The sequence below is a fragment of the Pecten maximus genome, chromosome 15, assembly GCF_902652985.1.
Source record: "Pecten maximus chromosome 15, xPecMax1.1, whole genome shotgun sequence".
Classification (NCBI taxonomy): domain Eukaryota; kingdom Metazoa; phylum Mollusca; class Bivalvia; order Pectinida; family Pectinidae; genus Pecten; species Pecten maximus.
Window position 1 is genome coordinate 18,835,833 of NC_047029.1, and position 27,669 is coordinate 18,863,501.

At 32.0% G+C, this 27,669-nt stretch overlaps 1 protein-coding gene across 2 annotated transcripts in view; it reads left to right on the forward strand.

Moving 5' to 3' along the window:
- LOC117343095 (SCO-spondin-like) overlaps nt 1-8,352 on the forward strand; it is a 54,754-nt gene extending 46,402 nt beyond the window's left edge. The window contains exons 47-53 of one of the 2 annotated variants that reach the window (XM_033905393.1): nt 426-599; nt 1,784-2,019; nt 2,723-2,861; nt 3,855-4,028; nt 4,993-6,076; nt 6,286-6,358; nt 8,022-8,352. In XM_033905393.1, the coding sequence (XP_033761284.1) occupies nt 426-599; nt 1,784-2,019; nt 2,723-2,861; nt 3,855-4,028; nt 4,993-5,108 (839 nt within the window). In that variant the 3' untranslated portion in view covers nt 5,109-6,076; nt 6,286-6,358; nt 8,022-8,352. The remainder of the gene's footprint in view (nt 1-425; nt 600-1,783; nt 2,020-2,722; nt 2,862-3,854; nt 4,029-4,992; nt 6,077-6,285; nt 6,359-8,021) is intronic. The other variant, XM_033905394.1, reaches the window with a different exon arrangement.
- Nucleotides 8,353-27,669: the final 19,317 nt, after the last annotated feature.

Genomic DNA, 27,669 nt, shown 5'->3' on the forward strand with positions numbered 1-27,669 from the left:
TTATTGTACAGAAGTATTTAGTCTATAAAACTATAGTAAAAAATTCTCGAAATTGTTCATACAAAAATAAAAGATGACTTTCAGAACAACGCAAACCTCAGTTTTTATCAATAGATCTTGAAGAACTAAAGACAATGTGTTCTTTCGGACATTAACCATCAATGAGCAAAATATAATTCCACAGCTTATAGAATTTGTTTGTATTAAAATATTACGCGAAGAAAAGTTCCGCCAAGCAGAATAATGACCTATGGTATAATTGAGTGTTATGTAATCAACGGATTTTTATCTAGGGCTGTTTGAAAGATTTTGACACCATCCAGCCATTACCTCAAGTATATTTGACATAACCTGTATATCTGCTTCTGAAAAAAACCACGCCCACGCCATATTATGATATGTATAATTATATTTTTTCATGAAAGCTACCGCAACGTCACCGGTTACAGAGACGTCCTCCACCACTACGACATCAACTACAACAACGACAACTACAACAACTACACCACCCACAACGACTGCATCAACGAGCCCAACATCCACAACTAGTAGTCCGCCAACTACTTCCACAAGTCCGACAACGACAATTACCACGGAAGGTATACATTGCATAACAAAGTCGTGAGGAGTGATTAGAAAGGATTGTAATGAATGCATCCTTTGGTGAGAAGGGATACTTGCTTGTATATTATGTAGATTCAGTATAGGTAGAACTTATTTGCTTCATTTAAGATACATTTTTTATTTGTGTGACGTAATACTTCCCTTTATTAGAAAGAAAAGAAATAAGGGCACACACACGTATGTAACAATCATCTATATTTAATTGTGGATGTTCATTTTTCAAGTCATTTGATATCTACATAGACAGAGTCAATAATTCGAAGAATATTTTATAGTTACTACATGTCTGATGCAATATGTGTCAAATATCAATTTCTCACATTTTGCAATGTCTAATTCGTAATTGGCAATTCATTGACAAAATTACAAAATATTCATTGAATCTTTCACTATTATTTTGAGGCAATGTACAATTCCAAAACCATAAAAAAGAAAACTAATAAAATAGAGCCTTTAGGAAAAAAGTAGATCACGGCAACCTAGTTTTATTTCTGCCAATAATGTCAAAGATCTACACTAAATTGAGCCTCAGTACATACAAGACAAATGCATTGATCTTATCATGTTCTTAAGAAAAAAGTTTGCTGTAGTATAGAAAAGCTGAAGAAGTAAGTGATCAGAGGGAAGTTGTAATTTTCGACATATTGAAGTCCGACAACTGCTTTGTTCATCAATCAACTGAAGGGCGTCATACATTAAAGGGGTCACTTACTACGAACTCGTAAATCAAAGGGCGTTACTTACTGCCCACTCATAAATCAAGGGGCGTCACTTGCTGCCCATTCATAAATCAAAGGGCGTCACTTACTGCTAACACATCAATCACAGATCATTTTACTGCCCACTCATAAATCAAAGATAATTTTACTGCCCACCCGTAAATCAAAGATAATTTTACTGCCCACTCATAAACCAAAGGACGTCACTTACTACCCACATACTAATCAAACAGAGTCACTTAATGTTCGTTGGCATAGATCAACCGACATCCTTTATTGCCTACTGGCAGCATTACGAGCACAAAAAAGACGAGAAAAACAAACTTTAATTGCAAAATAACTTTTATTCGGAGAGATTTCGGTGATGTGTTCTGATGCGTTTTGCGATCCCGGAATTGTAAAGACATGATAACAAGTCCTCAATTATGTTTTTCTTACAGAATGCCAGGACACAATGGTGAACTCATCCTCAGAGGCTTTTATTCAGACCACGAGCGATGGAGTGACACACGAGTTGAATGAAAAAATTGATGTAAACCAACGAAGCATTTACTATGAGCCAAAAGACACATATACAGATATAATATTCAGAACGTTTGCTGCTTATTTGACTGGTGTCAAACTCATTACTTTGACTGTCCTGAATAAATATGGCGCCACAGTGAACTCGTTTGACGTAAGTTGTGATGTATCCATATAGAATACTTTAATATATAACTAATGAAACTGTTTGGATCCTATATGAATAATGATTAAAGACAGCATGATGTTATCAGGCCCAGGGCAGGAACTGTACTAATATGTAAAGTAGGAAAACACAATATTTTGATATGGCATAGAGGAACTCATGATTTGCCGAAGAGCACTTAGTTGAGAAATAATGTCCCTGTATACATTTGTAACAGTTTGTCAATGGGTGCTTGGTAAGCTTCCACAGAATATGTGTTCCTTCCTTAGTCTTCTTCATCTTTCTTATATGACCGTCATCGACCGGGTTTTTGTTTTGAAATGATTATTGTTCTTACTCTGTCAAATAACAATATTAATAATCCTTAAAGAGATGAACGCGGCAGATCATTCGTGTGAAACATTCCATTCTACTATCATAGAAGTATTTTTAAGGCGTGGCCTGTTCATCGGAATATAACTATATCCTTTAACGGACATTCCGAAATTCATTTTTTTTTCGCAACAGATATTTTCACTATTACTGTAACGCTAATAAGTTTTATGGTGAAATGCTTTTGAAACATTGATTGCAAGAAAGGATATTAATCGGATTAAGAAATCTCATTGTAAAATGAGCTGTTGGAAGGCTACACCAAGTTAATGATTATACAATATAAATACACTATAGCAGAATACCATTTGTACCACAGGTAGTAGTCCGTAATAATGGCATGGTTGTGGTACCATTGGAAGACACAGATGGATTGGCGTTGGAGATTGAACTCCAAGCTATACAATATTTTGACGCGAGTTTACTGTTTGAGTACTTACACGTTTGCTTCCCACCAGGTAAAGATTTTATTGTTCAACTCATATACTTTCATAAACTGTCCTTGTATAGTGATGCATGTTAATATGAAATGTCTGAAATGCAGGATGAGTATAATATCAATTATCCATCGCTTATGTGTCTTTAAATAGTGATTATATTGGCAAATATGCAAACGATATACTAGCATCCATTATATAAAATGATACTAGCTATTCGTTATCCCTACAAGAGAATATTTTCAATAGAGATGATTAAGATTTACTGTTTTTGGTAGAGAAAAATATCGTGGTTTGGAAAATATATTACTAAGAACGACAATGATCTTCACATCTGATGCAAAGATGAGCCTGGCTGATAAAAAAAACTTGATTTTTTTGCTACAAAGAGAAATAACCATATGACAGTCATATAAGATTTTCAGACAAACAGAAATATATCAATAATATTGTACAAGAGTGTTTAGTCTGACATAACTAAAGTAAGGAAATCTCGAAATTGTTCATAGAAAAATAAAAGATGATTTTCAGAACAACGCAAACTTCATTTTTTATCAATAGATCCTGAAGAACTCAAAACAATGTGTTTTTCGGACAATAACCAATGATGAGCGAAAGATAATTCCACAGCTTATAGAATTTGTTTGTATCAAAATATTACTCGAAAAAAGTTCCCCAAAGCAGAATAATGACATATGGTATAAGTGAGTGTTATGTAATCAACGGATTTTTATCTAGGGCTGTTTGCAAGATTTTTACACCTTCCAGCTATGACCTCAAGTATATTAGAAAGAACCCTCATATCTGCTACTGACAAAAGACGCCTAAAATACGACGAAAGCATTTAGGAAAAATAATCCCAATCCTAATTATAAAAAGACATTGATGACATCAACATATCATCAACATGTCATCATCTTTCATATTACACTCATTAATTGATATAGCCAGCAGTAATATGAAGCTTTAGCCGATATTATGATATGTAAAATGATATTTTTTTTTTCATGAAAGCTACCGCAACGTCACCGGTTACAGAGACGTCCTCCACCACTACGACATCAACTACAACAACGACAACTACAACAACTACACCACCCACAACGACTTCATCAACGAGTCCAACATCTTCAACGAGTAGTCCGCCAACTACTTCCACAAGTCCGACAACGACAATTACCACGGAAGGTATATATTGCATAACAAAGTCGTGAGGAGTGATTAAAAAGGATTGTAATGTGTGCATATTTTGGTGGGAAGGGTTAATTACTTGTATATTATGTAGATTCAGTATAAGCAGTACCTAAATGCTTCATTTAAAGATACACTTTGGTTCGTGAGACGTTATACTTCCCTTAATTAGAAAGAACCGAAATTAGAGCATACACATCCGTAACAATCACCTTTATTTAATTGTGGATGATCATTTGTTAAAGAATATTTTAAATGTTCCATAGATATGTGTCAAACTTCAATTTCTAACATTTTGCCCGGTCTTTTTCGTAATTAGTAATGTAGTGACAGAATTGCAAAATATTGATTTAATCTTTCTTGCATAATTTTTAAGCACTGTACAATTCCAAAACTGTAGAAAATAGTAATGATAAAACATAGCCCATAGTCAAAAATGAGGTCACGGCGTCCTGCTTTTATTTCTGCTAATAATGTTAACGCGTTAACCATAGAAATGTTCGTTGCCAACTGCGGTCATACTACCGTATACGAAGTCAAAATGAGGTACAATCCTTCAATAATGAATTTTTAAAATAGTCTTATTCCTCTAGGAAGAAACAATGTTCTAGATCCAGATTAAAATGATCTTGGTCGTCGATGGTGTGTTAAAATTACGATGTCTATAACGTAACGGAAACGATTTTACTAAAGACAAACTATAGAGCATTATCGCATTTTTGGTGGATAGATATCACTTTAGATCAATTGCTTGCTTTTATCGTGAATTTTATCAATGTAATGTGTTTTTGTTGGCTGAAAATGTCGGATAAAATGTATATTTTCCTTTACATATTTGCAATCGTAAAAAACTTTAAACTTTTCACGATTATCATGATAGTGAATGAGATGGTAATAATTTACGTGCAAATATTACTGTTTTAATGTATTATATGTTCATTTATATATTTTTTTCTTTTAGCGTCATCAACTGTTACCTCTTCTCCTACATCGACTAAAGGGACAACATTAAGTAGTACGCTAACCTCAACTCCAACTTCCACAACCGCAAGTGAGTATTTAAATGTTGAAATCTAAATAGATATTTAAATGTTATTTCAGCAGGTATGAAGATCATCATGAAGACGAATGGGAAGGGACTGGTAAGTATTATTATTAAATAATAATCACATACTTCCAAACAAGGACTTTACCGCAACGAAAGGAGTGATTCAGCATTTAATTACCAATCAAAAAATAAAAAAAAAAACTATAAAAATGCGAGGTATGTTTCGATCCTTTGGGTTTATGAAGAAATGCTGTTTAAAGCATTAAGATATGCTGCAATCATCCTTTTATAGTATGTTGTTAACATCGATTGTTTTTCTTCATGAACATAAATTCAGGTTTCTTTTCAGCACTGAGACATTATATCGATAATATATTTCAAATGAAAACTGTACCAATCTATGAACGTACAATGACTTTGCCTTTTAGAAAGAAATCTCTTTGTCATCACGGAAGGAACGAAAGAAGGTAATACTATTTTGTATGGAACACTTTTGCTTTATATAAGTTGTGCTTCTAGTAAAATTTCTTTCAGCTGATATTTACATTCAACGCATACAGTACTAAGATGGTGTACCATCAAGCTGCGGAGAAAGAAGGCTGTGGTAAGGAATGCGTTTGTACGAATTTAAACCTGTAAGAAATATATATATGTTTAAACTGCTTTGTTTGATACAGCAAAGAGGTAAGTATCTAAGAGAAGCTGTCGGCGCCCAATGAAAACTGTCTCCCAACGACTGCGTAACATCAAAGAATGAAAACCGGAAAGGTAAGTATTGATAATCTTGTAGCAAACATAAAAATTAGGTATCTAATTCCAAACAATTTGGTAACTGATATGATAAGCAATATAAAAAGATGCTTTTTGTTTTAGAAGATGTTCTGTTTTAGATGATGCTTTGTTTTAGAAGAAGTAAACATATGAATTTGCCTTGTGTTTGGCATCTGCAAAAAGTCAACTCATCGAAATGGAACCGGCCAAAAGAAGTTCGATTACAGTAAGTTCGTATAAAAACATAACAAAATACAACCTAATAATAGATTAAACGAGGGCAATACAAATATATAGAATATATAGAATTACCTATGATTTTTTTTTGTTTCTCATTATGTAATAACTAAAGATATTCTGTACATAATGGTGCATATCTTCCTGGTTGCCTGATGTCATTTCTATCTCATTGCGATGTACCGTACCATTTTTCAGTGGTTCTGTTCCATCGGCGCCCGATGTCTCTCTGGATCCGAGCATGACATGACCTGAACCAATGGCTATACCAGTAAGTATATCTAAATGTTTTATTCAGTTTTGGTGGATATTGTCCATCAATCATCTAAACGAATACGTTAAGAGATTATGCCATCTTCCCGCCCATTTTTTTTTTCTAAATATTTGTTTCACCCTAATTAGACTTTTCATATTTCTTGTTTTGCTCCTTACTGATACTGAAGAGTCATAAAAAGATAAAACAGCTTTGTCATGCAGTTGTATAATTATTATTAGACATAACATGTATGCATTACTAAATTCATATTAAAACATATTTTACCCCGGTGGGGGATAATGTTATATTCAGTTTGAGTACGAGTTTCAATATCATAACGTCATGCCTAGATTTAACAAAGACTTTCCAAAGTAAATCAATCAGCGTATTTAGCCGCAAATATGATGCTTATACTCTTTAGATAATGAGTTCTTGGCGAACATTCAATTCATCGTGTAAGCTGATCACTTCCAAAGAAAAATTTGAAAGCATTTTGACGAAATGCATCTCATTCTGAACCTGTATGTATATTAAACCCTGTAGCAATGTTCGACCTGTCGTAATATATAAACTGAATTGCTTTTTTAGTCCCCTGCCGTTTGAAAAACGGTGGGACTATAGGTTTACCCTCCGTCTGTCTGCCTGTCTGTCTGTCTGTCTGTCTGTCTGCCTGTCACGCAATATTTGTCCGGACAACTCCTTCTAAAGTACGACTCCGATTTTAATGAAACTTGGTGCATCCCACATTTTTTTTTCTCGAAAAACCAATTTTCAAAATGGCCGCCGACTTCTCATTGGTTGAGACTTGTCCGGACAACTCCTCCTAAAGTACTACTCCGATTTTAATGAAACTTGGTATACATGATCAGTATAACATATAGTTGTGCATCCCACATTTTTTTATTTCGAAAAATCAATTTTCAAAATGGCCGCCGACTTCTCATTGGTTGAGACTTGTCCGGACAACTCCTTCTAAAGCACTACTCCGATTTTAATGAAACTTGATATATATGATCAGTATAACATGTAGTTGTGCATCCTACATTTTCTTTTCTCGAAAAACCAATTTTCAAAATGGCCGCCGACTTCTCATTGGTTGAGGCGTGTCCGGACAATCCTAAAGTACTACTCCGATTTTAACGAAACTTGGTATACGTGATCAGTATAACACGTAGTTTAAAAAATGGGAAATAAATAGTTGCACTCCTGGTTCAGGCAGGGGACTTTGTATTGCTGTTGCAATACTATCCATCCTTGTTTAACTTTGATGACCTTGTTTTGCTAGGCACAAGCGCCTTACAGTTTAAAACCAGTGACCCCCACCAACCAATATCACATGATTCATCATCGTGTTTTATTTCTTCATAGTGTAAAACTTAAGTATTGTACAGACGATTAACAAAATACCAGCTCCCTTCAAAACAATTTGAGAATTATAAACAGACCCTCAATGTCATACAGCTGTTTCGTCATTCTAGTGCTTGTCAGGAATGCTAATAGCTCTAAAGATGTTTATTCTAGTTAGGTGGTGTGGCTGAAATAGGTCTATCAAAATGTAAAAGTCTACTTGGGAAGTTGCAATAGCCCCATTGTTCTAATAAATGTCAAAATGTGTGTTGCGTATGATTTGTATGGTGAACTATATATACCAATATCTGATCGCTTCGCTTTCTTTCAGGTTGACGTCTAACCATATATTAACTGATTGGATCCTGTATTAGGGAGCTGGTAATAACAATGGTTGGATGAGGAGTAACAGTTGCAGATTTACATGTCAAAGGAACTGATGTGTTATTGGGTGGTCGGGCAGCGTAGTGTTGATGTGCTAGCCTTTAGCCTAGGTATAGGGGTCACTTGCCCGACCACGTGGGTTTTCTCCGGGTACTCCGGTTTCCTCCCACACTGACCCCACCTGAGTGTCCATTTGGACCAACAAACGCGATCAATATCAATGAATATTAACATGTTTCGTAATTAACGTAAAATAAATAACGTTTATAATATTATAAGTACATGTATGTTGTTCTTTATGCTACCTTAATGCTTTTCTCATATCTACAAAACTCGCTGCTTTCGTCATCGTTATGAAGCCAACGCTTGATACCATGCCAAAGGAGTAGGATCTTATCAGAGAAGCTATTCAGTATATTTTACATTTCTGAAAATAGATACATTGATTCTTCTTCAGCACCTTAATAAATAATTGCATCAGCCTCTGATCGGGATTTCTCTTTCAATGTATTGTTTTAAAAAATCATTATGCTAATTAATACAATAATATACACATCAATCAACTATCTACGTTGTCAAAAAAATTGTTAAAAATTGAAGATTTTAATGCAAATTCTAGTAACAGACTACAACATCGATAACATAACCCAATATACACCTGTACATACATTTATCGAAGCTTGGACCAAAATATTGATCTGCTTGGAAACCCATGAATAAAGATAAATATTTGATTAGATCAAAAACCTACTTCACCAAAAACCATACTTTAAAATTAATAGATAAAATAATAATAAACAATATATTGTGCATCCAAACAGGCATTGTATACGGATGTCCGATTAATCATTGAACGTCATTTAAAGACGATATCCACTGATGCTTTCATAGTGACACACTTTTAGTGCAAGATCTCAACCAGACAACATAACACTGATTATGGATAGATATATTTGAACCACCAACTTAAATATTAACCAGTGTATTTATAAAACCAAATAAGTCTTTAGAGGACCAAAACTTATCTGCCCAATTTCAACATTCTTCATCTTTTCCGTTGCGTTCTCTAATAAGTGTCCCTATAGACACGACACAACCAGTTTCATTCCCTATTACTCTAGCTGCCCATTCAATCCCTGTCATTTAACCCTTTGCAACAAACATCTTCATGTTTATTTAGGTCAAATCCTTCAAATGAAACACATCCAACTGAATTAGACATGTAACAACTGCCAGGTATATACAGTAGACAGTAGTACATGTACATCACAGCCTAATCATAAATACACTCGTAATTTGATGTCGTGTAGCATCTTTCACATTTTTTAAATATAACTTTTCTGGAACAGGATAGAACCATAGGATCTGCTATCAAAGTATGCAGTGCCTGACTGCAAGTCTTAGGCAGATAGGTTAATTCTTCTATTGGTACCGGAGATGAAATTCATAAGAGAAAACGACATTATAATTGAATTAATTTTTAAATGTTAATTTTAATATCTTGATAAGCTTTGAATTTAAAGTAATGGTTTTTGGTTAATAGCCGAGTATAGATATCGTGCTACTTAGAAATACAAACAAATAAGATATCTGATAAAGATCAGGGGGGATAATTCAATGTTATCTCCTCCACCCCCTAATTTCTGGACTTTTTTGTAAAATATCAAGGAAAAAAAGGCCGACCGAGAAAAAAAAAACAGGATTAGAGCCATTATTTAGATCAAAGAGTCGAAACAGACATAGGACACGGAACCGGGCTAATGACAACAAAACAGCCATATATATCACCAAACACTTGACTGGGGTGGTGACAACAGAACAACCAAACACATCACCGAATAACGAATCGGGGTAGTGACAACCGGACCCCGATACCGCTACCATTGAAATACAGAATGTATGTCCGTATCTTCCCTGGTCTATGGTCCTCTTGTAACTATACATGGGTCATATTTTCCTTATAAATCCCCTCTGCATCTAAATTCCTCTCTAAATTCTGCTACAATGCCTCAAAGATGAGAATCCCATCCGAAAATGTGGCTAGTCGGTCCCATCATCTGGTTTCCAGGGACTCTGGATAGCACAAAATGTCTTATGCGGCAGCTCGCTATAGGGAGCAACGAACCATTTGTTTTCCCATAGACTTTAGTGTTAACGTTTTGGAGTATTCCATTCAAATTCTTGAATTCAATATGGCAATTATATTTTATAACAAAAGTTTAGGGTTTGATATAACACCTTATCAAAAAGAAAAGTTGGGTCCTTCAGCTCAAATTTTTTCCAGGGTAGCCATTTTGAAAATGGGTGAATTTCGCAGTAAAAATTCTCAAAAATCTTTAATGTTTACCTGTCAATTGTTATTACCTGAACTTTTGGGGAAAAAAAATCAATCGGACTTACGAAATTTATATCGATAGTTACCTATCAGGCTACATATCTATTTTCTCGCTTCATAACATACTGGCCAATCAGTGGCTGCCAGACATTTTATCCTTGGCTCAACTTTCTATACACAGGGGCTGTTTCAAAAATATTTTTTTTCAATTGGTTGGTTGTTCCTTATAAGGCTAACATATTATTGGTTTTGTATTGTTTAAAGCCCTTTCAACACCTATGGTCATTCAAGGATAGCCCCCATGTGTGCGAGATGCCTGCGTGTAGTGCACGTATGTGTTCTGGAGGCCGCGATATGTGCCTATTTGTCTCCTTGTGATGGCGCTAATCTGATGTCGACTTCATACTGCTACCTCATGAAGTGCAGAAGACACCCAGCAGGACACACCACCTTGTCCTATTTCATTGACATCGAGCGAACCAGTCGCCTCACTCTTAAAATACTGAGCGTTTAGAGGAGAAGCAAGGACCATTTTATAGACTCTGGTATGTCTCGGCCAGGAGACAGAACCTTAAGCCTTCCTCACAAAAGAGAGGCAGTGTCCAGGAAGACATTAGGAAGAAGAAAAGATTTTTTGAAAGAAAAGAAAATAATGACATCCCAAATTTAGCCGTCCCTGATGATCATGCAATGGTGACAGCAGGTACTATATTGGTATCCTATCTGCTGGGCTAACTAACTTAAACTATGATGACAATTTAATCTATGATCACACCAGCACAGTTCATATATATGCCCGATAAAATAAGTCGTCTCTCCACCTTTTACAATCATAACATAACAAAAGAAAGTGTGTAAAAATATGTTGTTTTAGATACATATGATACATGTCTTTTGCTGTCCCATACCGTTGATTAAGGTTAAGATTAAAAAATTAATAAAACGCTATTGAAAGGTTTACCAAAGAAATACAAATCGAGAATTATTGACAGAATTTGTCATTCAGCTTGGACATACATTCGATTTTAAAACTGCATACGCCCCATATATAGCTAGCCACAGATGTCCACATTTATTCTGAAATTTTATTCTCATAATCTTAATCGCTTATGCGCGATCGCTCGTTCCTACGGATCAACCTCATTATTAACCTCTGAATGCCAAACCAAATACGAATTATGCCTAATTATATCTATTTTCGCACTAGGTAGAAAAACCATGTTATTATATAGACATCCGTAAAAGATCGTTATCAGTGATATTACAATATATATTGAAAGAAGCAAAAATATATATAGGTTAAAGGGGATTAGCAAAGGTAACAGATTGCTGCTTTCTCTGTATGTATGAGATCGACTTATATTTTAACAGTGAGTTATGTTCTAAAATCAGTGTTATGCTAATAGTCCGTGAAAACTGTTGACACTTATACCGTTGTATCAGACGGAATTTTAAAACAAGACATCATATTTTTCATATGTATTGCTTTCTTGACATAAACGTCAGTCGACTTAACGATATGTATGAGCAATAGCTTAAGATATGGCGCAACATTGAATTTATACTGCATGAATGGTCATATTTACTTAGATAAATCCAATCTCGAGTTATTAACAGTTATCAAACACATATGCACACAGCTTTCCTCATCCTTTTTCATCGAGGTAGAACAAAGTTATTGCATCATTCAAAATAGGTCCATTTTATTTAAATACTGCCAAAACGAGAGTATGAAGATATATGATTTCAGTTTTGTGTTTGTGAATATGACTTGGTTTATTTGGGTACCCAATTGCTATACACCCCATATACAAATTTAGGCCATTTATTTTGTCCAAGAATGATAGGACCACTGAGGGAAGTTGTTATAGTGTCATCACACTGCAATGACACACCTGAACACATGACCTGGTGTAAGACTGTGGTATTATACTGACATAGAGGAAACCCATCCGTAACGCCATCTAAACATCTCAACGTAGGGCAAAAAACAGGTTTAGATTGTATGTTCCTCAGTTTGTTTTGAACATAGCTAATAATATTCCTCTTTACAGTACTTCGACGGAAATTATTGAATGGTATACAATAACATGGTCTTGTCATATTGTCATGTACGGAAAAACCAACACTAAAACAGAAGAAGGTACATGTATTGCTCATCTGAATATTTCAGTGATCCTTGGAAAACATATATTAAAGAAATGTTACAAATATTTCCCTCATCATGGGATCTACCTTTCAGAATCACGAGTAGAAGTAAACTTCTTTTTTTCCCTTTTACTAACACTTTACTTTTTACATATAGTTCAAAGATGATTCAAAGCAAATTCTAAAGCACTTTCATAAATGATTTTGGCCCGTCCACAATTTCGCCTCGCCCCGTGCCAAAGAGGGTTGGGGTGAGTTTTGGTGTGGGCAAGGGTTGTGATTGGTGGGGATATGGTAAAAACGTTCGGCTCCCATCACACAAGAATTTGACAGACCAAATTCGATAAGAATAAAAACATAGTGTATATCAACACACATTCAAAGACATGTTATAAGCAAAATCTACTCAATGGTTCAGGTAGCTTGAGTTTCACCTGGTCGAGATATGAGGCTTGGACATTTGGACATCTAGATGCGTTGTGTAGGCTCTGGCCCTATTCCAGACATGGTGTCAGGGCTAGCGGAAATCTGGGTTATAGTTCAGGACTAGTAGCGATTTAACTGATTTAAGTCTATGCCACATAATGGTTTCCGCCTCTGTCGCATCAACAAGTTGATTGAAAATGATCACTGTATGGTGACATATTAAGTCTTTTAAAATACATTCAACCATATCAATTACGAATATGACAAACATAGCAAAAAGTAAAAGAAAATGCACATTTTTCTACAAAAATGCCACTGAACAAAAGCCCATGTGGGTGTTGTCAAACTCTGCCAATAAAGATAAAAAACATTGCTGAAATTCCCTCAATGGCTGTCAACGTTATATTGTGATAGAAGCAAAAGCTCAAACAGTCTGCGTATAAAACTGACCTAAAATCAATAAACGAGGGGTCAAGGTTACCCTGTTGATGAGAAGAGTGATGAAAGTTTATATACTTAAATAATAATCACTCTTCAACGATCCACAGTCTACATTAAAATCTCAAAATCCTGTCAGTTGCGTTGTTTGGGCGTTCTCCATTATTTCGCTGAATACAAAAGCGGAAACGGGTTGAAAAAAATCAAGATTATCATTTTTTTTCTTCAAATTATGTGGACAGATTTGCTCAATGAAGCGAATAAAACTACTGCTTCTATCTATAATTATCTGCTGTTTTCACAAAAGGGAAGTTTGTAAATATCTTTCGAAAGAAAATACAAGATAATCCTTATTCAATTATACGTAAACTAATATATGTAATGTTATAAAGGTTCAACACGGCCCCTATGCTATTGATATTTGGGTAACTTGGATTCAGAAATAATTTACATAACATTCATAAGCAAAGAAAAAAATACATATATAAACATCAATAGTGTGCTGTTAATTTATATAAGAAAACAACAGATAGTCATATTGTCAAGCTAAAATAATACGTAAGTAAAGATTTTTTAAAAGTTTAACGTGTCGATCTATTTGTACGAACAATCAGCTTGTAAAATGTACAGCAAATGTCAAAGGCGTTATTTTGTGTATCACAAGTTTATAAACTGCGCTTACCTCGTGCTTCGTAGGGGTACTATAACATAAACACTATAACATAAACACTATAACATAAACACCATAAACACTATAACATAAACACTATACATTTTCAGAAATACCATTTACAGAGAAAAGTACCTTTATTGGAAACTATAGATTTGAACAAATCTACTTGTATAAGATGATCTATATTTTATCGTGTCATTATTGTACAAAAGGACCTTTGGATTACCAGGCTTGGTGAACATTAAGCTAAGTGTTAAACTGCCCTTCATACCATATTGGCTCTCCTTTATACATCCAGACCAATATCCATTTAATGGTCCAGTACTCACAGCGAATAAAAGAAGTCAGGTGGGTTTAAACACCAAACTAAAATGAGTTGCGGTAAAAGACTAGGAATCACTCATAGAGAATGGAATCGTGGGGAATAAATAAATAAACATATCTTGGAGAGAATGTTAAGAAACTGTTATAAAATGACAAAAATATAGTTGATTACAAGGTAGGTTGAATCTACCTGTCGTGCATTCGATTTAATCTAACATAGATTGTTTTGTTTGAATTATATGGACAAGGGTCAGAATATTCACATCTATCTAAAGCTATTATTGAAAATTACGAAAATAATAAAATGTATTGAATTATTGGTCTTTTGTATATTTCCTTCCATATTTTGGCATTTATCTTTCGATTTTGTTTTGTCATATCATCAACACTATATCTCTCTCTGTAAAAGGACAGAACATCTGTGTGGTGCACGCAGAGTCCACTTGTCAATGGTGGTAATATCTTGTGTGTTCTGTGTACAATGTAGTGAAGAGTTACCTTTCTTCGTACTTGTATACGTACCAGGATCTATATTTATAAAAGTTCATTATGGAATACAGTATATCGGTTATATTTTGAGTTTTTTTTCAATGTTTCCTATATTTGCGTTTTCCATTAAATACGCGAATTCTGAACGCCAGCGAAATATTTAGCATACCACTGACGTTATGAAAATGTGTCATAGTAATGGAGCATACCTCTGTCAAAATGTAAATCAACAACATTATATAATTGTAAAGCCCATGCTAATCAAATGAGGAAAAAAACAGCACCTCGTGTCAAATATTCTGGACTATTTGAACTGACACCCATGATGTATTTGGATAATATAGGGGAAAATGAAGTCATAATTGATTAGATCATGGAGGAAAATACACATAGTTTCATAGTCATAGTTGATTAGATTATATTGAAAATTCTACCATGTTTGCTATGTAACGCCAGTTTTGATTGGTTTAAAACCATGTATTTTTTTCCAATAACCCACGCTCGTGCCAATAATACACGGTCGTGAGTCACGGCTGTTACAATTTTAAATATCTAATATTCACCCGTTTCATAAAAGGTTGCTATAGCCGAGTGGGCTAATGGGTTAGTCTTTCAATACATTATTATCACTACGCGAGTTCGAATCCTACGGAGGCCCCCCTCTTTTTTTTATCCTTTTTTTTTTTTTAAATTTTCAATATCAATGCCATATGATATATGCTCTTGATCGTAGTACTGTATTGCCTGTATATTTCATCAACAAATAATGCAATACTCCAGAAATAAATTACAAGGTTTTCCCGGGGTTTCTTTGCTGTTTTTCTATTAGAAAGAGGTCGATCTCAGAACTAAACAGTACATGGCAGAATAGAAATAATCAACTTTGACTCGTGTATTGTTGCAGGATATACAACTCGGACTCCGATATTTTGCAATTTTAATTAATAACTCAGGCCTGCGGCCTTCGTTATTAATTTAATTGCAAAATATCCTCGTCCTCGTTGTATATCCTGCAATAATACACGAATCATCGTTAATTATTTCTTAAATATATGATCACGGTTGATAAGATTATATAGGGAAATAAAATGTCTTGGTTGATAAAACTATATAGGGAAATATATAGTCACGGTTGATTTGACTATACAGAGAAATATAAAGTCATTGTAGATTATATCGGGAACTATAAAGTCATGGTTGATTAGATTATATAAGGAAATAAATAGTCATGGTTGATTAAATCATACAGGGAAATGTAAATAATGGTTGATCAGACTATATAGGGACATATAAAGTCACGGTTGATTAGACTATATAGGGAAATGTTTAGTCACTGTTGATTAAATCATATAGTGAACTATAAAGTCACGGTTGATTAGACTAAATAGGGAAATATATAATAACGGTTGATTAAATCATATAGTGAACTATAAAGTCATGGTTGATTAGACTAAATAGGGAAATATATAGTCACGGTTGATTACATCATATAGTGAACTATAAAGTCATGGTTGATTAGACTAAATAGGGAAATATATAATCACGGTTGATTAAATCATATAGTGAACTATAAAGTCATGGTTGATTAGACTAAATAGGGAAATATATAGTCACGGTTGATTACATCATATAGTGAACTATAAAGTCATGGTTGATTAGATCATATAGATAAATATAAAGTCATGGTTGATTAGATCATATAGATAAATATAAAGTCATGGTTGATTAGATCATATAGATAAATATAAAGTCATGGTTTATTAGATCATATAGATAAATATAATGTCACGGTGGACAAGGCTATATAGGGAAATATGTCGTAATGGTTGACAATATAATGCTATGGTTGATTAGCTCATATAGGGAACTATAAAGTCATGGTTGATTAGATCACAAAGGGAAATAACTGAACATTCTTAAGTCTGTTCTTATCATGACAACCTTGTATAAAAATGTATCAATATGGCTCACAGAGCAGATCATCATACAGAAGGAATACAAAATACCGATCTTATACCTGTGGTTGAGGTTGTCATTTTCTAGAAGTCAGGATATTTGTATTCATATTTTCAGTATCGGCTGTTAAATGTGTTCGGCAGCATCAGCAGTTCCGTTTTCAGCTTGCATGCATAATTCAGTTTACCCCCGATTCGGTTTCTCAGATATGCCCACCACAATACTGGTATTTTCTTACTTTCGCTTTACCTTTTAAGGATTGGATAATAAGGACAATCGACATATGAAATCACAGAGGTTCTATCGGCTTAAGTTCCAAGATTGCTGCATATTGGGCTTATACAAGTAGAGACCAAATATAACCTACGTATGAATCCTCGAAAGAACATTCTGAGAGATAAAGAGATTCGACTGTAACAAAGGCAGGCTAGGTATGAAGTTTTGTTTTTTCGATCAGACTTCAAGTGGCGGCCATCTTGGATTTCGGACTAATCCACAAAATAACAGCACTTGGTCAGGACCATCTCAGGATTATTTCAGGAAAGTCTGTGGTTTTTGGTTTCATGTAAATCCTTATACAAAACTTGTAAAAAACAGTTGTAGTTGCTACTCCTGCTTTGCGGTTAGCATTTTGGTAGTGTGACGACTGGTTTGTCCGTTGTCAGTATAATGTGACCAAGTTTTTTCTTGTTTTCTTCATCAGTATGCTTCAGTGAGGTAGCACTTCAAATCGGCAAAAGTTCCGGCCTATCACTAGGAGACTTAACGCAAACATACCGCATCCTCCCAATTACACATGCGCACCCAACACACGTATGCATGTTGCACGAGAAGCCGTCCTGAAATGGCATTAGCTGCTGACAGGACGTTAAACGAAAATAAACCATACAAACTTCAATGTTTGTTCAAATAATACTATTCTGTATTTGATATTATGATATATACTCATTGTTACTTATAGAAAAGGACTTATAAAGTATATGCCTGTTGTTAAATCTTTTTCTTATATTATATTTCGATTAAACGAAATAATATTTTGGTAAAACGAGATAATATTTCGATATAACGAAATAACAGTTCGATTAAACGAAATATTATTTCGATATAACGAAACAAGATTTCGATAAAAAGAAATAAAATAAGTGTGTGACATGTCAGTCAAGGGGCTCCGTACATACCACTGCATATCATGGGAATATTAATCATTTCGTGACGTTCATCCTAATGATGTAGCAATCACATCATGCGATCTCGACATTCATCTATCGGCTTATTGATGTAGCCGAGACTAACAAAGGAGTAATAGGAGACTGCAATGCCAAATGTTACCATTTACGGTATATAATCTTTTAATTTCCACTTTGTTCAATTTAATCAGAAAATTGTATTTTGCGTTGGCAGTGACTGCCTTTAAGCAGGATTAGAATGGAGAGAGAACATATTCTAAATCCTTCCCCACTGGGGAGAATGAATAAACATCTTATAATAATTAAACAAATCACATTTAAAAGATATTTAAATACGGTGATATGTTGATTGATTAGAGGATTGTACATAAGACAGAGCAAGTAGATTGTAGATGTATGTATGTTTGTAGATGTTTGTTTGTTTGTAGATGTATGTTTGTTTGTAGATGTTTGTTTGTAGATGTATGTTTGTAGATGTATGTATGTTTGTAGATGTTTGTTTGTTTGTAGATGTATGTTTGTTTGTAGATGATTGTTTGTAGATGTATGTTTGTTTGTAGATGTATGTTTGGTTGTAGATGTATGTTTGTTTGTAGATATATGTTTGTTTGTAGAAGTTTGTTTGTTTGTAGATGTTTGTTTCTAGATGTATGTTTGTTTGTAGATGTATGTTTGTTTGTAGAAGTTTGTTTGTTTGTAGATGTTTGTTTGGTTGTAGATGTATGTTTGGTTGTAGATGTATGTTTGGTTGTAGATGTATGTTTGGTTGTAGATATATGTTTGTTTGTAGATGTATGATTGTTTGTAGATGTATGTTTGTTTGTAGATGTTTGTTTCTAGATGTATGTTTGTTTGTAGATGTTTGTTTGGTTGTAGATGTTTGTTTGGTTGTAGATGTTTGTTTGGTTGTAGATGTTTGTTTGTTTGTATATGTTTGTTTGTTTGTAGATGTATGTTTGTTTGTAGATGTATGTTTGTTTGTAGATGTATGTTTGTTTGTAGATGTATGTTTGTTTGTAGATGTTTGTTTGTTTGTAGATGTATGTTTGTTTGTAGATGTTTGTTTGTTTGTAGATATATGTTTGTTTGTAGATGTTTGTATGTTTGTTTGTAGATGTATGTTTGTTTGTAGATGTATGTTTGTTTGTAGATGTATGTTTGGTTGTAGATGTATGTTTGTTTGTAAATGTTTGTTTGTTTGTAGATGTTTGTTTGTAGATGTATGTTTGTAGAAGTTTGTTTTTGTAGATGTTTGTTTGTTTGTAGATGTATGTTTGTTTGTAGATGTTTGTTTGTAGATGTTTGTTTGTAGAAGTTTGTTTTTGTAGATGTTTGTTTGTTTGTAGATGTATGATTGTTTGTAGATGTATGATTGTTTGTAGATGTGTGTTTGTTTGTAGAAGTTTGTTTGTTTGTAGATGTATGTTTGGTTGTAGATGTATGTTTGTTTGTAAATGTTTGTTTGTTTGTAGATGTTTGTTTGTAGATGTATGTTTGTAGAAGTTTGTTTTTGTAGATGTTTGTTTGTTTGTAGATGTATGTTTGTTTGTAGATGTTTGTTTGTAGATGTTTGTTTGTAGAAGTTTGTTTTTGTAGATGTTTGTTTGTTTGTAGATGTATGTTTGTTTGTAGATGTATGTTTGTTTGTAGATGTATGTTTGTTTGTAGATGTATGTTTGTTTGTAGATATATGTTTGTTTGTAGATGTATGTTTGTTTGTAGATGTTTGTTTGTAGATGTTTGTTTGTAGAAGTTTGTTTTTGTAGATGTTTGTTTGTTTGTAGATGTATGTTTGTTTGTAGATGTATGTTTGTTTGTAGATGTATGTTTGTTTGTAGATGTTTGTTTGTTTGTAGAAGTTTGTTTTTGTAGATGTTTGTTTGTTTGTAGATGTATGTTTGTTTGTAGATGTATGTTTGTTTGTAGATGTATGTTTGTTTGTAGATGTATGTTTGTTTGTAGATGTTTGTTTGTTTGTAGAAGTTTGTTTTTGTAGATGTTTGTTTGTTTGTAGATGTATGTTTGTTTGTAGATGTATGTTTGTTTGTAGATGTATGTTTGTTTGTAGATGTTTGTTTGTTTGTAGATGTATGTTTGTTTGTAGATGTTTGTTTGTAGATGTATGTTTGTTTTTAGATGTTTGTTTGTTTGTAGAAGTTTGTTTTGTAGATGTGTGTTTGTTTGTAGAAGTATGATTGTTTGTAGATGTATGCTTGTTTGTTGATGTATGTTTGTTTGTAGATGTTTGTTTGTAGATGTATGTTTGTTTGTAGATGTATGATTGTTTGTAGATGTATGTTTGTTTGTAGATGTTTGTTTGTTTGTAGAAGTTTGTTTTTGTAGATGTGTGTTTGTTTGTAGAAGTTTGTTTGTTTGTAGATGTATGTTTTTGTAGATGTATGTTTGTTTGTAGATATATGTTTGTTTGTAGATATATGTTTGTTTGTAGATGTATGTTTGTTTTTAGATGTTTGTTTGTTTGTAGATGTTTGTTTGTAGAAGTATGTTTGTAGATGTTTGTTTGTAGATATGTTTGTTTGTAGATGTATGTTTGTTTGTAGATGTTTGTTTGTAGATGTTTGTTTGTAGATGTGTGTTTGTTTGTAGAAGTATGTTTGTAGATGTATGTTTGTAGATATATGTTTGTTTGTAAATGTATGTTTGTAGATGTATGTTTGTAGATGTATGTTTGTAGATGTTTGTTTGTAGATGTTTGTTTGTTTTTAGATGTTTGTTTGTTTGTAGATGTGTGTTTGTTTGTAGAAGTATGTTTGTAGATGTTTGTTTGTAGATGTATGTTTGTTTTTAGATGTATGTTTGGTTGTAGATGTATGTTTGTTTGTAGATGTATGTTTGGTTGTAGATGTATGTTTGTTTGTAGAAGTATGTTTGTAGATGTTTGTTTGTAGATGTATGTTTGTTTGTAAATGTATGTTTGTAGATGTATGTTTGTAGATGTATGTTTGTTTGTAAATGTATGTTTGTTTGTAGATGTATGTTTGTTTGTAGATATATGTTTGTAGATGTATGTTTGTTTGTAGATGTATGTTTGTTTGTAGATATATGTTTGTAGATGTATGTTTGTTTGTAGATGTTTGTTTGTTTGTAGAAGTTTGTTTTTGTAGATGTTTGTTTGTTTGTAGAAGTTTGTTTGTTTGTAGATGTATGTTTGTTTATAGATGTTTGTTTGTTTGTAGATGTATGTTTGTTTGTAGATGTATGATTGTTTGTAGATGTGTGTTTGTTTGTAGAAGTTTGTTTGTTTGTAGATGTATGTTTGTTTGTAGATGTATGTTTGTTTTTAGATGTTTGTTTGTTTGTAGATGTTTGTTTGTAGATGTATGTTTGTTTGTAGATATATGTTTGTAGATGTATGTTTGTTTTGTAGAAGTTTGTTTGTATATGTATGTGTTTGTAGATGTATGTTTGTTTGTAGATGTATGTGTTCCTAGATGTATGTTTGTTTGTAGATGAACTTGAAATAAGGTTATTCTAATATTCTGGGCAATAAACGAACTACAATGATAACGAAGTTACATCAACCATGTAAGGTATGTGAATTATTTCTACACAGGTCTGTTTTGTTTCAACATTTATTTAAAATTAGTATTTAAACAACTTTTTGGGTAGTCCCCGAAAAAGTTAAAATGAGAAAATTAATAATATAAGTTAGTTAATTAAAATTTGTGGAAAATAAAAATATTATTTTAAGGTTAAATTGATGACAAAACTTTTAAAAAATTGGGGAAAATTAAATATTTAATTTCGTGGTTCCTTTGGTGACAATTTTAAAGGAAGGTTAAAACATTTAACAAATCAAAAATTTAAAAGGTTTTTAAGGTTCCCTTTGGCGAAAATTAAAACATTTTTAAAAAACCTTTTCACTTCATTATGAAAATACACATTGAGGACAAAGAAGGGTATTTAAAAAAATTTGGTTTTCATTTTTTTTGGGTTTAAAAAAGAACAATATAAAAATAAACGTATTTTGGGGTTAAAATTTGGGGGAAAAAAATTTAAACTTTTGGGAAGGACTTTTTGTAAAATATATCTTTTAATTATCAAAGTTCTATTAAGTTTGATGTACAAAATAGTAAGTACAATTCTATAATTTATTTGTTAAGGTTACAACACCAGTGACTATTATGGAGCCATTAGGGATGTTAAGGTTAGACAACATGTAGTTAACGAAGTCAATATACAAATAAGGCAAATGTAGTGGTAAAAGTTGTTAGAGTTACAACAGGGTGACAATGTATAAGTTATGTTAGGTTACAACATTGTAGTATATATAGTATGTTAAATTACACCTTGTGTGACAATATTATACATATGTAGTATACAACATTGTAGTGACAATATATACATTTATTTAAGGTTACAAATGTAGTGACAATTATACAGTTATGTTAAGGTTACAACATTGTAGGTATATACAACAGTTCTGTAAGGTAACAACGAGTGCAATTATACAGCTATGTTAAGGTTACAACATTGTAGTGACAATATATATATATAGTTATGTTAAGGTTACAACATTGTAGTGACAATATATGTATACAATTATGTTCAGGTTACAACATTATACAGTGACAATATACAATGTATATACAGTTATGTTAAGGTTACAACATTGTAGTGACAATATGTACAGTTATGTTAAGGTTAAAACATTGTAGTGACAATATATACAGTTATGTTAAGGTTAAAACATTGTAGTGACAATATATATACAGTTATGTTAAGGTTACAACATTGTAGTGACAATATGTACAGTTATGTTAAGGTTAAAACATTGTAGTGACAATATATACAGTTATGTTAAGGTTACAACATTGTAGTGACAATATATATATAGTTATGTTAAGGTTACAACATTGTAGTGACAATATGTACAGTTATATTAAGGTTACAACATTGTAGTGACAATATATATACAGTTATGTTAAGGTTACAACATTGTAGTGACAATATATATACAGTTATGTTAAGGTTACAACATTGTAGTGACAATATATATATAGTTATGTTAAGGTTACAACATTGTAGTGACAATATGTACAGTTATGTTAAGGTTACAACATTGTAGTGACAATATATTTACAGTTATGTTAAGGTTACAACATTGTAGTGACAATATATCATTAGAAAGGTTAAAACATTGTAGTGCCCAAATTTTTCAGTTTGTTAAGGTTAAACTTAAAACAGACATACAATTTTTTACAGATGTTAATTTTAACATTTAAAGTGACAATAATAATAGTTATTTAAGGTTACAAATTTAGGACAATATAATATTATTTAATTTAAAAAGTTTAAAATGTTAAAGGTTACAACATTGTATGACAATTATAATTTGAAAGGTTAAACATTGTAGTACAATTTTAAAGTTTGTTGGGGGTTACAACTTTTGTAGGACAATTTATATATAGTTATTTTAAGGTTCCCAAATTGTAGTGACAATATATAATTAGGTTAAAGGTACAACTTGTAGAAAAATAAAAAGAAAGGTTTTTGGGAAACAATTTTTTTTAAGTTTTTTAAAGGTTAAAACATTGTAGTACAATAATATATATTTATTTAAGGTTACAACTTGTATGACAATATTAAGTTATTAAGGTTACAACATTGTAGTGACAATATATATATATAGTTATGTTAAGGTTACAACATTGTAGTGACAATATGTACAGTTATGTTAAGGTTAAAACATTGTAGTATATAGAGGTGACAATATATACAGTTACGCTAATGTTACAACATTGTAGTGACAATATATATACAGTTATGTTAAGGTTACAACATTGTAGTATACAGACGAGGTGACAATATATACAGCTATGTTAAGGTTACAACATTGTAGTGACAATATATATATAGTTATGTTAAGGTTACAACATTGTAGTGACAATATATATATAGTTATGTTAAGGTTACAACATTGTAGTGACAATATATATATAGTTATGTTAAGGTTACAACATTGTAGTGACAATATATATATAGTTATGTTAAGGTTACAACATTGTAGTGACAATATATATACAGTTATGTTAAGGTTACACATTGTAGTGACAATATATATATAGTTATTTTAAGGTTACAACATTGTAGTGACAATATATATATAGTTATTTTAAGGTTACAACATTGTAGTGACAATATATATACAGTTATGTTAAGGTTACAACATTGTAGTGACAATATATATATAGTTATGTTAAGGTTACAACATTGTAGTGACAATATATATACAGTTATGTTAAGGTTACAACATTGTAGTGACAATATATACAGTTATGTTAAGGTTACAACATTGTAGTGACAATATATACAGTTATGTTAAGAGTACAACATTGTAGTGACAATATATATATAGTTATGTTAAGGTTACAACATTGTAGTGACAATATATATATAGTTATGTTAAGGTTACAACATTGTAGTGACAATATATATACAGTTATGTTAAGGTTACAACATTGTAGTGACAATATATATATAGTTATGTTAAGGTTACAACATTGTAGTGACAATATATATACAGTTATGTTAAGGTTACAACATTGTAGTGACAATATATATACAGTTATGTTAAGGTTACAACATTGTAGTGACAATATATACAGTTATGTTAAGGTTACAACATTGTAGTGACAATATATACAGTTATGTTAAGGTTACAACATTGTAGTGACAATATGTACAGTTATGTTAAGGTTAAACATTGTAGTGACAATATGTACAGTTTGTTAAGGTTACAACATTTAGTGACAATATATATATGTTTTAAGGTTCAACTTTGTAGGACAATATATATAAGTTATTTTAAAGGTTAAACTTTGTAGTGAAATAAAATATTTTATTTAAGGTTACAACATTTAGTACAAAAATTACAGTTTTTTAAAGGTAAAACTTTGTGTGACAAAATATTTTAAGTTATTTTAAAGGGAAAAAGTAGGACAAAAAATATAATTTATGTAAGGTAAAAATTGTGACAATATTTAAAGTTATGTTAGGTTAAAACATTGTATGAAAATATATAAGTTATGTTAAAGGTTTAAAAATTGTGTAAATAATCGTTATGTTGGGTTACAACTTTGTAGTGAAAATATTAATAGTTTTTTTAAGGTTAACAAACAATTATCATTTTGAAAAAAATTTTACAAATATATATTATGTTAAGGTTACAACATTGTAGTGACAATATATATATAGTTATTTTAAGGTTACAACATTATACAGTGACAATATACAATATATATAGTTATTTTAAGGTTACAACATTATACAGTGACAATATGCAATATATATATATAGTTATGTTAAGGTTACAACATTGTAGTGACAATATATATACAGTTATGTTAAGGTTACAATATTGTAGTGACAATATATATATAGTTATGTTAAGGTTACAACATTGTAGTGACAATATATATATAGTTATGTTAAGAGTACAACATTGTAGTGACAATATATATACAGTTATGTTAAGGTTACAATATTGTAGTGACAATATATATATAGTTATGTTAAGGTTACAACATTGTAGTGACAATATATATATAGTTATGTTAAGAGTACAACATTGTAGTGACAATATATACAGTTATGTTAAGGTTACAACATTATACAGTGACAATATACAATATATATACAGTTATGTTAAGGTTACAACATTATACAGTGACAATATACAATATATATACAGTTATGTTAAGGTTACAACATTGTAGTGACAATATATATAGTTATGTTAAGTTTACAACATTGTAGTGACAATATATATATAGTTATGTTAAGAGTACTACATTGTAGTGACAATATATACAGTTATGTTAAGGTTACAACATTATACAGTGACAATATACAATATATATACAGTTATGTTAAGGTTACAACATTATACAGTGACAATATATAATATATATACAGTTATGTTAAGGTTACAACATTGTAGTGACAATATATATACAGTTATGTTAAGAGTACAACATTGTAGTGACAATATATATATAGTTATGTTAAGAGTACAACATTGTACTATACACAAGAGGTGACAATGTATATAGTTATGTTAAGGTTTTGTTTGATGTCGTCATGATCTGATTTTTGCGGTTATACAGAAAGAAGAAAAAATAATGCGAATGATGCATCTTTTTTTTATTTGTCCAATGAGAAACAACGCAATTACATACGTTATGTATAACTACGCACGTGATGAAACCGGTTTGAACAGGATGGGCAGTAAGACATTCAATACCCAGGACAATTGACATCTCTATCACACACATGGTATCTTATATTGATTCTTCTAAGTTCTGTTATAGGACATATATGTAGATATCAATTGTCACGCTGTCTAATCCCTCTACTTATACAAAAATCGTTAATGGATCGTTTTTACCTTTACGTACAAGATGTTACAGGTCTCGGTAAATACATATCTCTGTAGCAACAGGCATCAGACTACCTTCGGCCCGATCAATTATCGCGAACAAAGCCCCAATATATTGTGTTTGTGAAACCTGTGTAACATGTGGTCTTCATGCTAGGGGTAACGGGCAAGGCATGATAAATTACTGAACACTTGGGGATAGACTAGCAAAAAATAGTGTCCTCGTCTTACTTGATATGACAACTCTCGACCACAGAAATGCAAATTAAATTGATTTCCATATATAAATTAATTTTTGTTTTTGCTTTTTCCGACATAAATTGATTCAGAAATTAAAAAGCTATTACTTACTGCTTATCCATCAATTTCGGCGGTTAAAGTAAACAATTCACAATCTTATTAATCTTTACATCTCAAAACTGCCGGTGAAATGATATCGCAATGTTTGCCGTTAGCCAGCATGGCACGCCTTAAAATCTAAATAACGACAAGAGTTCATACTAACTATACGTTTTACTTTGGCATATAGAATCATCATATATTCAACACTTACGAATTTATAAGTTATAAGTTAATACATCCACTTTTTATATTTAACATTTTTTTTTCTTCTCAATTCCTTAAGATCTCCGCACTATTTGCTCTGGCATCCTTGACCGAGTCCTAAAATGGCGAATTTCTTTTTTCGGTCTATATAATACTGATATATATTGTTATAATTTGTTAGAGGGGCTATTCAGTTGTGTCTTTTGTGAGAACTGTACAGATAATGTAGCATGACTTTTATTGATTCAAATACCTTTACTCCACACACACATATAAACCTGGTAAATACCAGTCGAAATATACCGCTCGGCTAGGGAGAACTTTTTTTTCGCTCGATCGGTTGAACGTTAGACTAGTATGCCAGAGGTTCCGTGTTCGATCCCTAGCAGAGGAAGTGATTCAAATTTAATTACTCGTGTGTTTATTTAATGATTCATGATTTGCTATGTCAACTTATAATTTAATGATAGTTAACATATAATTTAAGGATATACATCTGATTAATAGTTTATTAATTTAACATATAATTTAAAGGCGCAAACTTGATAAATGATTTGTTAAGTAAACATATAATTTAATGTTACACCAGAGATTAATGATTTGGTATGTAACATGAAATGTGTGTGTTGTCTATATAACATGTCTCGGTATGAAATGTGGGTGTTGTCTATA